The sequence below is a fragment of the Diospyros lotus genome, unplaced genomic scaffold, assembly GCF_014633365.1.
Source record: "Diospyros lotus cultivar Yz01 unplaced genomic scaffold, ASM1463336v1 superscaf1, whole genome shotgun sequence".
NCBI lineage: Eukaryota > Viridiplantae > Streptophyta > Magnoliopsida > Ericales > Ebenaceae > Diospyros > Diospyros lotus.
Window position 1 is genome coordinate 2,584,992 of NW_026267104.1, and position 17,998 is coordinate 2,602,989.

Sequence of the window (17,998 nt, forward strand, 5' to 3'; positions counted from 1 at the left end):
TTCACTTCTGTCAATTCGAGACTTCACCAATGTCAAATCTGTTTGAACAGCAGGCCCAAATTATGTGGGCTGACCCAAACTTAAAGGGCCGGCCTATTGGCTAAGATGAGTCCAATGGGTTTATTTTTTTTTATTCATGAATAAAAAAATACACAAATCATAAAGAAATTTAAAGATACAAAAATTACTACTTCTGTGCAACACTTTATAAAAATGGGTTAGTTTAAGTATTTTATTTTAATTACATTTTAAGAAGTAAAAACTAATTATTTTGGACATACGTTGGAAGGCTTTTCATATGCTTCCCTTCCCTGGGGTTGGGCTGCTTGGGCAGGCATTTACAAGGGCCGGCCTGATGTGCCCAAGTGATGTTTGGCCCAATTGAGGTGGCTTGGGCCGCAGAGGCACAAGGCCCGAGATACTATTAAGACTAAAACGTGTTCTTTATCTAATTCTACCTTATTACGTACGTTTGGAATTTTGGATCTTCATTTAGCCCCGTTTGGTTCGTTGAAATAGAGGTAGAGGAAAATGAAAATCAGAATAGAATAGAACAGAATGATATTATCATTTTATTTTATTATCATATTTAATACATAGTGATGAAATGATTAATTTCTTTCAATTGTTACATTTAGTATGTTAAAATTTAGATGGAACTAAATTAAAAAATAAATCTATAATCAAAATGCTCTCATAATATTATTATTTTTGAGTTATTAATGTCTTTTTTTGAGCGTTAATGAAATATTATTATTATTATTATTTGCATGTTTATAACATAGAATTGTTATTTCTGGGTGTCAATAAAATATTAATTTTACCTTTGGGTGTTAATAGTATATTGTTTTTTATATATTAATTGAATATTATCTACTTAGCGTTACTGAAATATTATTTTTGGGTGTTCAAATAAATTATTTTTCCAGTCCTAATAAAGTATTATTTGTTATTTATGTAAGGAATTTGGTGAGTTTAAAAAAAAAAAAAAAAAACAGTATTTGTGGAATGAAGTGAGGATTATCGTTGCCATATTCCCTAATGGCAACAATAAAGCTTTATTTTGAAGTTTGCAGTGTCCTGGAATTGTAGAGAATGGGCCGTATAAGAATTCATCTGCAAAAGCATTCTTCTCATATCATAGGCAAAATTCATAAGATAATTTCTTAGAGACCTTTAAAATGTACAAAAGAAATGCAAGCCGAGAGCAGCCCTATACTAAGGCTATATACATCTTGAGATCTATTCTAAACTACAACAACCAGTATTCAAAGTGAATGAATAAATGAATTGAGGACCACTCCACACCTCTTCAAATAACACAATCGAACATGGAAGAGAACTAACTGGTGATCCAGACACCTAGACCAGTATAATATGTGCAACAAAACAAGATAAAAAGAAAGCCAAGACTATTTTTTCTTTTTTTTCATCTTGGCTAAACAACATCGTATGGTAGATTTACAAAATTGTGTTTAAATTTGCTGCTCTTCTCGGTATCTTTTACTCACAGGCCACTTTCATTCGGTCCTGGATGCTCGTCCTGCTCCACGAGGCATTTTCTTTGACCCAGCTGCCAGAGAGGAGAAGAGAACCAAAAAGAAAGAAACAGAGAATTAGACAACAACATAGTACCATCTTATTGGTGGTGTCAAGAATTAAACTCTATACATTTCATTACTTGCTCTTTAAGAATAATATTGACTAGAGAGTATCTTTAATACCAAAATCAATCATTTGGGTAAGGCGCACAGATCCCTGTGTCTTTTTAGTAGTTTAAAACCATATAATGTTTCATTTTTAATTTGGGAGGAGAATTGCAGCGGCTGTTAGCATTTAAGCGGGAGAGGTAAACAGAATAGATAATTAAAAGAAAAAGAATAGGAAGTATATTTTGCAGTTTCACCACAACCATAAATTTTATTGAGACTTCATATAACAAAATTTCACTTACGAAGACCTCATTTAAGAACATGTAGCGCTCATAAAATCACTACATTCCAACAAATAAAATATTTTGCACTACTAAGATGGCACGGAGGAAGAATGCCAGCTTTTTTTAAACCCACAAACTACCTAGCAAGCAAGGAAATACTAATTCAATTTTTAGATAGAAAATCATTTTAGAACTCATAATGAAAACCATGTGGCAGACCCCAAGAAGATTTGAGTTAAATGGTACTCAATACAAAACACACAGGAATCATGAAGAGAGAGAGAGAGAGAAGGGCATACAATCCTCAACATCCTTCAACTGATAATAGTGAGGAGCAATTTCCACCAGCCACTCAGGTTTTAGTTCAGTAACCTGTAAGTCGTCAGCTTCCAAATTAGTTTTGTAATGGTAGAGAACTAACTCACTCCCTCTCGCAGAACCATCATACCATTGTCCTCAGTTACTTGCAAACTGATGAGATATGGATACAGAAATAAGAATAGAACAAAATAATATTTACCTGCCGCATGTACTCCTTGGTTGTCAATACCAGTTCATGATAAACAGCCCATCTTGGGAGCACCTACAAAATAAGAAAAACAAAAAGATATAATCTTCCACATGAAACATCAATCCGCTACCTCTATGGGAGTTTCAATCTTCATCAATTCCATGTGCAAGTGCAGCTGCATGAATTTTGCATACGAGGAAATATCATGACTCTCATTCGATTACTTCATGTATAAAATATAGTAATAAATTCTTGCATTCTTATTTAGGTCAAAAGCTAACTGCAAGTGATATCTTTAAGGATTAACATGATTCAAGAAGTCTTTAGCATCTCAATTTAGGATTGGCAATATTATGAAAAGTAATCCAAATAAGTATCCAAAGCCATTGCATTTACCACAAAAGCTATGCGTCACATTTACCAATAATGTCCCACCTGAGCTAAACCAGAGCTGGGGTGGATATGGACAGTCTGGGGATATTTGACTGTCCGATAAGATCCATTCTTCTGCAGCCTAGCTGAATGTGGGAAGAACCCTGGAAGATGATAAAGAAAAAATAGAATAATCTTAACATGACAATGATAATGTTGATAATAAAAAAGATGTACTGCAACTCTCATATCACAAGCTAAGGTTTACATAAGACCTGCTGTTATGGACTTCTTTATAGCTTCTAGATCATTAGTGTTTGACGTTAATTCAATTTCAACCCTCTCTAATAGCCCCTCCAATTGGTCTCTTATGTCTCTTGCTCGCTTCATGCTCCTGACCTGAGAAGCAAACCACAAATGTAGGCCAGTACCAAGTTTAAATATCTACAAACACCATCAAGGAATACATATGATGAAGAAATTAAAATACTTAAATCTCTTAGCTTTAAAAGAAATGAAAAAATAATTCACGTCTCTATTTACTCACCCAAAAACAAGAACAAAAAATAGAAGTACGTGTCAGTATCTGTGCTACCACTGTTAATTCTTGAATCTACTGAATATCATCACCCAAATTAGTATCTTAAATCTAAATGCAAAAGAGTAACATTGAGCCCTAAGAAACATCAGGTTGTAATCATTATGCAATGTGAGGGTTTGCCAAAACCTTCAGTTAAATCATGCCAACTGAAGCCATAATTTCACCATACCATAATCTTCAAACAAGCAATGAGAAACTCAAATAGTTTAAAATCTAACTGCCAATGTGAAGGTAGCGTTGCATACAAAAATGGCCCTCCCCCAACCCTTACAAAGTGAGGAGCCTCATGTACGATGCCATTTTTTTAACCAAAAGAGGCATCTTACTATCGAAACCCAAGCAAGAAGGTATTAGATTATCACAAATTTCTGGAATCAGATAATCTTTAGTTTGTATGTTCTATAATGAAGCTTTTAAGTCTTAAACAAGAAGATTCAGATCTACAACAAAGCACTTAAAGATAAGCAGCCTCTGGATGGCAATGAACAAATATTAGAACATCAGACAGAGAGGAGGAGAAGTAAAAGCACAATCAGGTATTTTGAGATACCAAAACAAACCTGAATGTAATTCTCATAGCACCACTGCGTTGAGTAGTTTGTTTCTTTCCATGAACTGTAGACCTGAAACAGAGATAAACAGTAAGGCAACACCTTCTCCCGGGACATAAGCTCAAGCAACTTAAGATGTGCTGGCTCACTTCACAATGTCTAGGGCAATATGTGATAAGGGTACCAAGAAGAAGTTCAATTAGGGCATTTTTTCAACTGTTAATGCATTCTGTGCCACCGTACTCATTGTTAAAAACATTTGGGCAATAGAAAATGTACAAAAGACATGGGACATGAACGTCAAGATCAATAAGTATGCCCATTGTGTGCTATGTAAGTGAAGCACGAGAGAAGGTAGAAAAGATGGTGTGTAGGACCTAAAATCATAGATAGGCAATCATTTCAGACACAAACCTTAAGCTATGTTGTTGATATTATTACGACTAACCTTAAGCAATGCAATATGATCTCCAACATTCCCAGTGTGAAAATTCAATCTTGCATTGTCAGCATGGACTTGTTTGTCCTTCGGGCGGTAAAAGATTGAATTTCCAATAGAAAGCATTGAAGCAATTGATATGATTTCGTCTGAGCATGTATATTTTTCTGAGGCTACAATCATTTTAGATAACATTGGATCAAGAGGGAATTCCGCCATCCTTCTACCTACTTTTGTCAACTCCCCTAATTTATTCAATGCACCCAAGGCAAAAAGTAGTTCTAGGGCTTTAAGCACTGCTTCAGCAGGTGGTGGGTCCATAAAATCAAAATTCACAAGGTCATTAATGCCAAGGCTCTTAAGCGTGAGAACAACATTTGCAAGGTTGGTCCGTTGTATCTCAGGAACAGTATTGTCGTCCAAATCATTGTAATAGTTGTAAGCAGTGTATAGCCGAAAGCACTTCCCAGGGCCTGTTCGTCCAGATCGACCAGCCCGCTGATTTGCTGATGCTTTGGAGATTGGAGCAACCAGCAATGACTCCATGCCACTCCTGGGATTATAAGATTTCATTTTGCAAAATCCAGGATCAATAACATACTTTATCCCATCAATAGTTAATGAAGTTTCTGCAATATTAGTTGCCAGGACAACCTTCCGTGCCCCTTCAGGAGTGGGTTCAAATATTTTTGCCTGTAGCTCTGTTGGGAGGTTTGCATAGATGGGGCATATGATAAGTTCAGGAATTTTAGTTCCAAGTCCTCTTGTTCTATGTTTTAGGATCTCCTCAGCAGTTTCAATTTCTTCTTGCCCAGTGAAGAATACCAGTATGTCACCATCACCAGGTTGTTGGGTCACATGGATCTGAAGAGCAGTGACAATGGCCGCATCTAAGTAATCAGCCTCCGGCGCTTTCGTGTAGTGTATCTCAACAGGAAACCGCCTGCCAGGAATCTTAAAAATTGGGGCAGAATCAAAATAATCACTGAATTTCTCAGCATCAAGTGTTGCACTCGAAATGAGCAATTTGAGATCAGGGCGAAAACGAGAAATATCCTATCACCAAAAAAAAAAAAAAAAACTTCAGTCTGATGAGAGAGAGAGGGAACTCTAATTAGCCCAACATGAAAAAAAAAAAAGCCAGCATAACTTAGCCAAAAAAAAAAGACGCCCATCAAGTCACTAGAGCTAGCTCTCTGTTCATGCAACAATATCTCATCAAAATGTCCAACTATAGCATGCAGTTGGTCATCCTAGTGGTATAGTTGTTCACAAAACTAACTTTTTTTTTTTTTTTTTTTTTTTTTGGGGGGGGGGGGGGGGGGGTGTATCAGGCTACCAGAGATCATTTCTGCAACCGAGATATATAACCAACCAATTAGGTTGACAATATCTGCAAAAGAGTTGAAGGCTGTCAGGAATAGAAATGGTAGTCAGAAAAAGGATTTTTAATGGTGTCTAGGGTCGGGCCAGAAAGGATTTTGAGGCTGTTGAGGATTTTCACCAACTTGTGCATTTGGGAGTATACGAATTTCAGTTATAGATGACAAAGTAGCACAGCAGGCAATACCTCTAGACTTCTACAATAGATCCATTTGAAAATTTTATAATGCAGGTAATGAGTTTTTTCTTGCCTTAACTAAACCAAATAAAATGTCTGTTGAAAGAGTTCTTTCATGGGCCTCATCCACCATCACCACACTGAAAATCATTCAGAAGATTGTGCATTAGTTACATAACAAAGACCACTCCGTATCAGAATTATAAATCATAGCCCACCTGTAACTTGCAAGATCAGGTTCACCAAGGAATTCTCGAAGTAACATACCATCAGTCATATATTTCAGAACTGTCTTTTCTGAAGTGCAATCTTCAAAACGAATTGAGTAACCAACCTGAAAGTAGAGTTTGTAACAATCAGAGGTGCCCAACTGACATTGGATTAATACAGCAGGATCCAAGCAAAATAACAAAAACATATTATGCAGCTGCATCAAACAATTCAAGGCAGCTGATATATAGATGCAAGTTTCTGATGTTTTCCCATTCAATGATCTCATATACTCATTTTCTAACACTTAATAACTTAAGAGTTAACTGGTTTTCAAGAAACTAGTCATCCAAAAGAAAATGCAGACCTCGTGGCCAAGTTTGACACCCATTTCTTGAGAAACTCGAGCAGCAACACTCATAGCAGCCACACGCCGGGGCTGGGTACATCCAATCTGCAAAGTGCAAAACAAGATTACATGGCACAAGCAAGGAACAGATATTTGAAGTTCAAGCAGACATGGATTTCAAAATGGAGAGCAACAAATCCAAGCCTAAAACAACTCAAGCTAAAGCAATCAGGATAGGTGATTGCATCAGAATATAGAACAATAATTTTTATGGTTGTTTCTTCTTTTTTTCTTTTTCTTTTTCTTTTTTTTTTTTTTTTTGGGGGGGGGGGGGGGACGCAGGGGGGAGGGTCACTGTAGAAAGCAAGGGAACATTTTTCAGTAAGAAAACGGGTATTAGTCTCTCAATTTTATATACATTCACAGTTAGTTAATGATGAGAATTCCTACCTTTCCACGTTTCGTGTACCCAGACTCATGAAGATATTGGGGTATCTGTGTTGTTTTCCCAGAGCCCGTCTCTCCAACAATAACAAGAACCTACAAAATGCAATTAGTAAGACAAATGTAAGTAGAAGAACAATGCACGAAAGATAATTTGACAAAGTTTGGACAAGGAATAGCGTGTGAAATATGGAAAAATCCTATAGAACATGCAAAAGGGAACAGGCAGGAATATTTAGCAACCTGATGATCATGAATAGCTTGAAGTAACTCCTCTCGATATGGATAGACGGGCAAAGTCTTTCTGTCCTCCTGAATGAGCAGAAATCAAAAAACAAAAACAAAGAAACTGTAAGAACTACAATTTACTTCATTTAAAGTAGAAGTAGTAGTTAATTACTGCCAGCAGATCTGAATTATAGCAGATGTTCAGCTCTGATTCTTGAAGTTTCACAAAAAGAACTTGAGAAATATCCAGAAAAGAACTGGACTGGATGATTGTTAATATTTTCCTCCACAAAGGCCCAATGTAATGATGTTTTCAAATTCCATCTCAAAACTATTTTTTGACAAGAAATATTATTTTAAAAAAAATGCCCAAGGCAGTGACACCTTGTTCAGTGAAAGAGCACAAACCACGTGGGCTCCTCCTACAAGACTACAGGGAAAGTAAAATCCCTGAAGATCAAGGGAACGTCAAAGAGCAGTATACAGTGTCACTAAAGGCAAGCATTATTCTGACTGATCTTCTGACTATCTACTTGTACAAATTTATTAAGGGCCTAAAGTTAGAGCAGTTAATCTCTAATTGCACTATTTCTAAATAATTATTTCTTTAGAACCACTTACCCCTTCTTTCCAAGTTCTACAAATTATTAACTACAACTGGACAACTAGACATAAATCTTGCTTAACAACTTTAATCTATTTATTACTGCTTCAAGTTGTATATGTTCCAGAGTCCTATTAAAACTAAAATTTCAACTAAACACCAACTGGCCTAGTCGCATACAACATACCAAGCCTTTATCCCATTATGTGGGATTGGCTAAACCAACTCACCTAGTTGCACAAAAGAGCAAAAAATTTCATCAATATTCTACAACTTCACCAACAATAGACCACAAGAAAGCCACATTCATACGCAACACCGCAGATTATGCAGGTCTGTTATTCATTTAAAGTTCTAATGGTCCACTATCTTTTGGGTTACAAGTCTAGTTATTCAAGAAATAGAAACAGAAAATCTTTATGTCATAAGTTGATCAACTTGTTTTCTTTCTCTTATTCTCATAGTACAAAGTACTGCTTCCAGGTAGATCTATATACCCAAACACACTGGACAGAGAATAAGAAAACAAGTAAGCCACTTTCAAAAATAGACAAAGAAATGCAGACCTGAAGCTTCTCAAATGCTGATTTTGCCATGGATTTCTCAAGGGACTCGGTATCCAACTCATCTTCAAACTGCATATAGGAGAGAATAGCATTAGAAAACATTGTAGCAATATATTAGGAGGTATACAATCTAAAACTGTACTGCACATACATTGACACCATCCATCACTGATGCCTTTATGAACTCAATCTGGTCCTCAAACACAAACCTGATAAATACAAGAACTGGTAAAACATTGTGTCGTCACGTGAACAAAACCTCATGAACAAATTAAGGGATTGTGAACATGATATCTGGTAAACAAACACTTAAAAATAATTCCAACACAGTTTTTCAATTTTCTACTAAACCAAAAACAAAAAAAGAACAGGCAAAAAATGGAGCAGATATAAGCAAAATATAAAAACTTACTGATAATCTTCGGATTTTAGCTTTCTATCTTTGGAACCAAATTTGAGGGTTGCCTTTCCTGCGATATGATGATGATTACAAAATTAGAACATTGAGAATAAGGAGATTCTACATCTAGAACTCAAAGGCATTAACAAGCCAATTACCTATCTGATGATCTTCCCATGCTTCTTGTTCTGCAAAGGGATTCATTTTGTCTCCAGTACTTGTGTCCCTGGAAGGTTTGGAATTCAAGCTCAATATGGATGCCCATGACAATAGATTTTGTATGACAATGCCAGAGCATGTGATTATATAACAGAAGATTGTTTAAAAAGAAAAAGAAGAAAAGGAAACCTGTAACGCTGCATGGCAACGGAAAATCTCTTCTCTTGATCTACCCCTCCTTCCTGATCATAAGCTTCAGGCATCCTATACTGTATTTCAGAAAGAAATGTAAAAAGGCATCCCATAACTATTTCAGAATGTTGGCAATAATGATAACAACAGTTATACACCAAGAAAACAAAAGATCCTGTGTAAACCTCGGTCAGTTAATCCTTTAAAGCAATGAACAAATTTAGCACTTTTATACCAATTCAAGTTGATCAGTTTTGGGCAGCTATATAAGAAATCAAGTATCTATTGGCCTGTAAGATATAGCTCCACCTGTTTGCTCTACCAGAATAGGCGAGGAAATCCTCCTCTCAAAGAACTCGGCTCTCTCTCTCTCTCTCTTTCTATGGTTGCAGCGTTTTCTTCTCTTTTTTTATCTGACCACTCTCCTCTCTTAATCTTCCATTTTTCTTTCCTCCTACAAGCTAGTTTCACCAAACCAGAGCAACAAAGGAATGCTAAAGTGTGCTTGCAAAGTTGAAATTGGAGGTGGGTGGTTTGAATATATCGATTAAGGGCTTTTTCTGTTTAGGCAGAGATTGATTGAGGGTTTCTTTAACTTTCTGAGGGTTTGGCTTTGGGCTTTGGTTGAAGAAGAAACTGTTAGCCAACCAGCAAACCGGCTCAGTTTGGCTGGTTCACCGGTTGAACTGCAGTTTAGCCCCCAAAAAAGCTGGTTTTTTCTGGACAGTTGTTTTCCATGAACCAGTCCGGTTCTCAGATCATTGGTTTCCAGCACTTAATTGCATTATTGAACAGAGTCCAATTGCAGCTATCAACCAAAAACAGAAAGTATTGTAAAATTTAACAAAAGAATTAATAAGCAAAGATTTATCTCAATAACTATTTCATATGAAAACCAAGAAAGGGAAAGTTACCTCGTCTACATCATCAGCCTCTTCAGTCCTCTTCTTAACAAGCTCAAATATTTCTTTCTTGTATCTGCCAGATTAAAGAAGTCATGCCAAGCTTACTATTGACCACTCTAATAGCAATTACCTGTTTTACACAATACAAAATACTACTTTACAGGGATATTGAAGTAAGCTAAACCATGCCTCTGTAAAGCAAAGTTAAAGGGGGTCACAAGTGGTAGTGACAAGTGCAAATATGTCACATAGTCTGCATCAAAATCCAAACCCAATAACAGCAAGAAAACATAAAAAATATTTGTAGTGCTAAGATAGTCATTAGGTGCCTTATATTCAATGAACCTTTCTTTCTTCCTTATCTATTCAAGGGCAAACCAGTTCAATATGAGATGTTCAATGCCATGCACAAACTGCACTCTTGGATAAATTATTCTCATACTTAATGCAACCAGATAAAGAAGAGAAAGGAAAAGGACAAAAACAAAGATCACTCATACGTTAATCAACCTACAGCAGTAACTCAATGGAGTGTGAATAAAAAAGCAAAAAATAAAACATAAGGTCACTCAAAAATTAATCAACCTGCAAGAGCAACTCATACATATCATTATTTTTTTCAAAAGGGGGCTTCGCATAGACTGTTTACTTTAAACAAATCAATTTTCATAATGCGTTGTAATAATGAAGAAGGATCTGAGTACAAAAGAAAATCTTTGGGAAATGCATAGACTTGTAACCAAACCCAAGCACAATTACCTCAGCTCACGGTACTCTGCTTCAGTCAATTTAACACCCTCAAATAGATACTGTTCATCTTCTATATCATCTCTGCAATGACAAAGGCATGCACAAGGAATCAGAATGGATGAAATAAAAACAATAAGACAACATTTTTTATTGGAAATTAGAACTTGCAAGTTGCAATAATTATCAAGAAGGGAATATTCACAATTGACATAGAAGCTGAAAGCATGAAAGGAAAACTAAGACATTATATCCATACCTAAGCTCCTCCAGTTTCTTTTGTTCTCTTTTCTTTAAATATTCTTGCCTTGAAACTTTTCTAAAACATAACGACAAACAAAATATAATGGGTATCAGTAGGTGACACAGAAGCATCAATAACATCAAATAAACACAGCAAAGAGATATCAGAGCAACAAGGACCACAATAACACATAACAATTCTGGCATTATTGAGAAACTGTTCAAGAGCAAAACCAAGAATTCACAACTACAAGTCTATATAATTGATGTGTAGCCAAACTTCAAAGGCTTCTTAGCAGTGTAGCACTTAGCAATTGGCTTTTCCAACCACCAATTCACAAAAGCTTGTGAAGAACTATCTTTTGAGTAATCTGAGACATGGCCCTTGCATCTTTTGCATGTAAACCTTTGTATTCAGAAATGTGACTTGCAATTTCATTTCACTTCCCCACCCCATCCCTCTCTCTATCTCTTACACAAGTTGCATCACTTTGGTGTTTTGTTAATGCAAGTATAGTTTTCGCCTGTAGAAAATAATTTCTTCCCTTGTGCCATCAGCGCTCTCCCTCAGTGTCAGTTTATATATCAAAATACCTAGTAGAGAAAAAAGTTGAACCACCCAACATGACTTCAGGATATCTTACTCCAACAAAGATGTTTTACAAACATGTGAACTAGTAGGATCTTTAGCAATAGATAAGACAAAAAAAAATTCATGCAAAAAAATTTCAAGATGATATATCTCCTTGCATTGTCATATAAACTAGATATCACATCAAGTATTTCATGACATGGGACAACTCAAAAGACAAACAAAGAGATCCAAAATCCATCCCAAGTAACTACCAAATTCAGTTCACCAAAAGAAACACCTTAACATGATACCTTTTTTTTTTTTCAGTGTTTGCATGTGTGGATTAAGTTCCATTGTAAAATAAGAGTGATGGAAAGATGTGTGTGTATATATATATGTATATTTACATATAAAAGACCAAAGAAGGAAATAGGACACGCATGTGCATATATGTGATTAAACAAACGAAAGCTCATTGACACCCTCCACCTATTCTCGAGCAATATATGAAGACACAAGGAAGAAGAGGACCCAAAATGTCCTATTAGGATACGGGCTAGACATTCATTTGACACAAGCAATATAATTGAATTTTCAAGTAGATCGAAACTCTGCTTGTGGATTGAATTACACCCTCAAAACATCCTTTTGGAGGAGGGTGGCTGCATTAGACAGTCAACAACCTGCATAAAGCCCATCAAATCTGTATTACATTAGCCTTGTCATCCATCAGGCCAAGGCCATAATTTATCAGAACTTCTAGGACTTTTCCCTCTTTAAGTAATTAAAATTTAAAATTTCAATCACTTTCTCATCCAACAAAAATCTCATTAAACTGCAGTATTCAAAAAGCATCAAGCTCTCTAGTTCTTTTTGTTAGTATGGTTTATTTGTTTTAGAAATTAACCAAAAATTTGATAGAAGCCTGTCCCTTTGCAAATGCCCTAACAGCAAAGGCTGCAATCCATTGACAAAGAGACTCGAGTTGAAATAAACCTCCCAAGATCTTCTTTTAAGCCTAAGTTTCAGGAGGCCACAAAGAAGAGATTTGTGATAAGACTAGCAGCATGGAAGTCTGCCTAGGAGAAGCCAATTGACACTGCTTTGATACTTTCTGATACATGTTTATCTATTAGAGGTAGACAGACAAAGAGGACCGACCAACAAAATAAATACTTCTAATTTTCCACTAAAAAGGTAAAATTATAAGAAAAAAAATAACACCCTCCCCCCCCCCCCCAAAAAAAAAAAAATACAAACAACAAACCTTAACACTTCGATACCATTTTGCTCCATAGCATTCGATCTCAGAATTGCTTCCTCTGTTTTATACAATTAAGCGGATCAAGATGAGAGAAATACAAGTGAGAGAAAAAACAAATACACATGTAAATAAAAATAAAATAAGAATGAGTACATATAATCCTAAAGATATTTCACCTTCCTCGTCCTGTGTTAATTTTTGCTCAGTTAGCTGTTCCAAGAAAGTTAAACAAAGAAAAACAACAAGCATGTCAGAAAGAGATTGGAGAAAAGCTCATCTTGTATATGCAGAACAATCAATATAAACAAAATAAATTAGCAAGCACAGACCAAGAAAAAATAATTGATTAGCAAGTAGAAGAATCCAGAGGAGAGTTATAATAAGGTAAGAACAAAAAAAATCCAAAAGCCACCAAAGCAAACCAAACATTCATTAACAGGTAAGAAAGTCACATGTAAAGGTGGCAAAAATAAGTTAAAGAAAAGTAAGTCTCTTACCAAAAAAGCCAGTTCAATGCACAATAAAGACTCAAACATGTGACTAGCAAATTTTTTCTGGAGTTGAATTGAGCAAACCCAGAGTAGAGTCAAGTTCACAGCAATTAAAGGATAATGCAGCCATTAGTGTTTCATATAACAGTTAATATATTATTCACATGTGTAACTCCAAAGTATGCCAAGATTAATAAAATTAATAAGTGTGAATTGCCAGACTCGACCACCATAGAATTTGGATATAGCTAGGAAAGTCTTTAGTCTTGAATCAGTGAACCAGACCTGCATTTCACACACCTCTGAGCCAATAGCTCTTGAACTTCTGAAAGCAAACGTGACAGTGAAGATTCTTGCACATGAGGTCCTTTACTTTCCTATGTGTAACACTAAATATTAAAGCCATGTAGTTGTTGGCTTGACTTGATTGACCAAATTCCAAAGTGAAGATTCAGTTATGTCCAAATTAATAAGTCTTTTCCGTAGTTAAAATCACACAAAAAATAACCACATTTGATTAACCAGTGCAATCCAAGAAACAGCTTAGACCAACTAGTTTACCTTCCTCGTTGCTGCTGCATCTCGTGCTTTTATGTTGCGCTCCAACTCCTCTCTCTCTTTCTGGTCACGCAATCTTTCTTCTTCAGACTGCACACAGAAGAGATGTCAAAAAGGTTCTGCTCAATCAAGTCAGTATCAAAGTGCAGATTATTAACTTTCATCTAAATTTAAAATATTAATAATGACATATTACATACAGACTAGGGCACAACTCAGCAGCAATTGCACATAATTACCAATTTAAACAAAATAACAATTTTGCTTAAATAACCTATTTAACATAACAGATTTATATTTGGGGGTACAGGCCAATACCCCATTATCTATTAGATTTCAGCTCGTACAGCCAGTATTGAGACCAGAATAGTACTGGGCTAGTTTAGTACCATTTTTCTATCATTACAGTACAGTATTGGTAACTATGGAAAGAATAAATTATTTGCTAGAATATTAAATCACAATCAAAAACTAGTGCTTGTTGACCATACTAGCAATTGCTCAGGATACCTCAGAATCATATTCATCCAGAGAAGTACGTCTTTTAACTTGTCTTTCTTCTTCCCCATTTACAACTGCCTGCAGAAATGCATTCAGTCAAACAGAACAATTGGGTTACAACAAGTGGTATAAACATAGCAGCTTACCATAAGAAAAAAATTGAATTCTATCAATAAAAGTACAAGCACTGTGCCTGATCATCTTCATCTTCATCTTCCTGATTCTCAGTCTTCTTCCTGAAACGTTTCTTATGACTATCCCTTTTTCTGGACGGAGAAGCCGCAAGAACAGAAGAACCATCTCCAATGGCACCACCAACATTATCATCGTCATCATCGGCCTCCAATAATGTGTAAGTCTTCTGCTTTCTCACCAGCGTTGCTGCCTCTCGTTCTTGTTTCTGATAAAGCTGATACATACACCAACAAATATACCAATATGCAACAGAATAAGATGAAGTTTGTCAAAGAAATTAAATGTTTCAAAGCTATTAGATTGCTCTAAACTCATGGTACACTGAAATACCAACAGCAATAACTCACATTAACCCCTGAAGTTTTACGTGGAACTCTTGCAAGAATCTCCTCTGCAAAAGCCCGTGTTTCACTAGTAGCTGACAGCCCAAAATCCACAAGTTTACTCACGAAATCAGTTGGTGATGAAACTGTCTTTGCTGCAACAAAATCACCATCCATGAATGCCATTATCTATAAACTGCTTATATGAATATTCAAGAACTTAAACAAGCATCTGTCCTGTGTGCAGTGGTCTGAGTATTATAGGGAGACAACTAACATAATCCAATCACATATTGAACAAGCGTGGGCTGTGAGTATCCCAACAGCAACATCAACTGGTCTGACACCCAAGTTTTCAACTCGCTTCCCATTTTTCACTGCATCAAGAGAAACCTCATCAAACCGATAACCCCACATCCTTGTTTTAGCCAATAATATAATAAATTGAGCATTTGGTCTCCAAAATCAATCTTATTTGGTCAAGTAAATAAACACTGAAACGAACTGGTTATCAACGCTATTACAAAGGTAAAACACCACTTGAAAAACTGAACCTATTTTTTAGATGACAAACTGCTGTGCTGCCACTGACTTGAAACGTAGACAGAAAAGAAAATAAAATAAATTAAGAGATAAAATGTAGGACAGGTCAGATAAAGATCAACCCAGTCACCAAAACATGAAAGGGATATGAATAACTTGATGGGATCGAGTTACCTACGCAACAATTGACTGCAATTTGTTCACATTTTGTAAGCGGTTAAAATCAACCAAAAAAAACCTATTCAATTTAACACAGACGTGAAAGCAGTTCATCGAGGATCAAGCACGTGGAAAAGTTTTCTCATGCACTGCACAGTTTCTACAGAATTTCAACCCACATATACATCCATTTGGCACGTACGTGAACATCATGTATTTATTCATTTTGGTAAGAGCGGAGAAGCAAAACAAACAACCACAAGAACAAAGGGGCAAAAACAAGACTGGACATCAAAACCAAAGCTCCCATTAACAACTAACGAGCTCAACAAAGCCCCCAGACACAATAGATACTACTCCTACAGGGTAACCAACAAAGCCCCCGAAGAGAGCATCCGTATGAACAGCTCAACCCTTGGAAAAAAATAAAGAAATTCTGTAGAAGCCAATAACGACTAACGAGCTCCGCAACATCTGCAGAAATACATTACCTCTAGGGTTTCGATTGAGGGATTTGATTTTCCCCGAATGGGTTTACGCTGATTGGCTGAGGAAGAGGCGGAGATACAGTTCCAGATTTCGATCTACTGAGGTTTAGGGTTTCGCCTATTTTCCATTGAGAGCCAGGGTCTTGAGACAGCGAGGAGGCAAATTTTTGAAGAGTAGAACACTGAGAAGAGAAGGCAAAGCCCCAAAGAAGCGCGTAAGGCTCAGAAGGTTGCCCCCAAAGTGAAATATTATGGAAAGTATTTTAGATATAAGTGTTTTTATTATTTTTGTTAAATTTATTTAATAATTTATTGAAAATAAATTCTGTGGCTTTTATTTATTAAATGTTAGATAAATAAATCTCTTTTCAGAGATCAATTTATTTAGGACTTTTATAAATAACAAAAACTTATATCTCCACTTGTCTTATAAAACTCTCATGATAATTAAATAAATATTTTGATAAAATTTTATTAACTCAATATTTATCACGTATATTTTAATAAATATATAGAAATAAAATGTGTAATTCTCAATGTATTTAAGAAAAATTAACAAATAACCTAATAAAAATATTTAAATAGTTTTCAATTTTATATTGATCATTCGATAATTTAGTTTGAAAAGTATTTTAATTTTTATATTAATATTATATTATTTTACTTATTTTAATAAATACTATATTAATAGACAAATCTAGTAAATAAGACAATTAAGTTGCGCTCTTTTTACTTTTTAATTTTTATTTTTAAATTTTAAATTTATTTTTAATTTTTTGTTTTGGTAGTTTGTTTATAATAAATTAAAAATGCATTCTCCTTGTTATTTTAAAAAATTATAAAATGTGTTTTCTTTTAAATTTTTAAAATAATGGTTTATTAAATTAATTTAATTATTCAAAAAATTAAAACTACTTAATTTTTAATAAATATATTACGTAGATAACCATGCAATGAAGATAACGATCATGTCTGCAACCCACCTTTCTGGGAGATACAAATTTATTAATTTAATTAATTGTATCAGGTTACATCGATCTTTGATAGTGTGCTTTGTCATTGGTCGACTAGCACTCGAAAGTGATGTCTAGAGCCGACTTTTAGAGGCCAACGACGGCGATGTGCTTCCCTTTGACAAGATTCAGAGTAATGGCGTCATCCATGACAGCGTAGTCTATGGAGTTGATCATCGTACTATCTAATGTTTCCAGGCTCTTATTGAACGAAAAGTCAGAAATGCGTGAAATCTTGCTAAACTTTCTCACACACAAGATTATAAATTTACTTGATACACTTGCTTCACCGCCATGAAAATGCTCAAGTAAAGCTCAAAATTAAACTTGTTTTTCTGTGTTTTAAGTTTGTTTTAGATAAAAACAAAACAAAAATAAGGGCTTGTTCTCTTTATCGTTTTCAGCTCGTTATCAAATTTTCAAAACACTTAAAATGCGTTTCCTTTACTATTTTAAAAAATAACTAAAAATTTTGTAAATAAAACCCAAAATAACAAAATATTTTTTGAGTGTTTTCAATGAAAATACACTGAAAATTGAAATACACATGGAAAACAGTTTATTTTCCTCCCATTCACCCCACCCTTACCCTCACCCCCCAAAATCTATAATAGATATCTCGGCTATTTATCTCTCTCATATATGTTTTCTATATCTCAAGCATCGCCCGTTAACCACCCCGCCATCTCCGTTGCTACCATGAGCCATCGTCGACCTTACTCACCACCATCGAAAGCTGCAATCAATCGCCTTCGCGCAGACCCTCATATCTCTTGCCTCTCATCTATTATCTCATTTTCTCATTTCTTTTGTTCACACCGTGGCATCAAATTAGATTTGATCAATGTCACAGGTGAACATGGGCCCTGAT

General features: G+C 35.4%; 1 protein-coding gene across 4 annotated transcripts; it reads right to left on the reverse strand.

Annotated features, from left to right (window-relative positions):
- Positions 1–1,172: 1,172 nt before the first annotated feature.
- Positions 1,173–16,342, reverse strand: LOC127792997 (pre-mRNA-splicing factor ATP-dependent RNA helicase DEAH1-like). 4 transcript variants are annotated; one of them, XM_052323721.1, is made up of 28 exons: positions 16,118–16,342; positions 15,202–15,301; positions 14,949–15,079; positions 14,600–14,815; positions 14,416–14,484; positions 13,909–13,995; positions 13,033–13,066; positions 12,860–12,914; positions 11,035–11,094; positions 10,788–10,859; positions 10,038–10,101; positions 9,121–9,200; positions 8,931–8,998; positions 8,785–8,842; positions 8,524–8,581; positions 8,373–8,441; positions 7,218–7,286; positions 6,981–7,070; positions 6,549–6,635; positions 6,190–6,305; positions 6,045–6,111; positions 4,420–5,466; positions 3,981–4,043; positions 3,095–3,218; positions 2,883–2,983; positions 2,457–2,519; positions 2,236–2,308; positions 1,173–1,573 (listed from the first exon to the last, which is right to left on the reverse strand). In XM_052323721.1, the coding sequence occupies exons 2-28, from the start codon at positions 15,293–15,295 to the stop codon at positions 1,521–1,523; spliced, it is 3,168 nt and encodes a 1,055-aa protein (XP_052179681.1). In that variant the 5' UTR covers positions 15,296–15,301; positions 16,118–16,342; the 3' UTR covers positions 1,173–1,520. The 4 variants fall into 4 exon arrangements, with proteins under 4 accessions (XP_052179681.1, XP_052179683.1, XP_052179685.1 ...); XM_052323722.1 differs by lacking the exons at positions 1,173–1,573; positions 2,236–2,308 and having other exon boundaries at positions 2,476–2,622; XM_052323723.1 differs by lacking the exons at positions 14,949–15,079; positions 15,202–15,301; positions 16,118–16,342 and having other exon boundaries at positions 14,553–14,682.
- Positions 16,343–17,998: the final 1,656 nt, after the last annotated feature.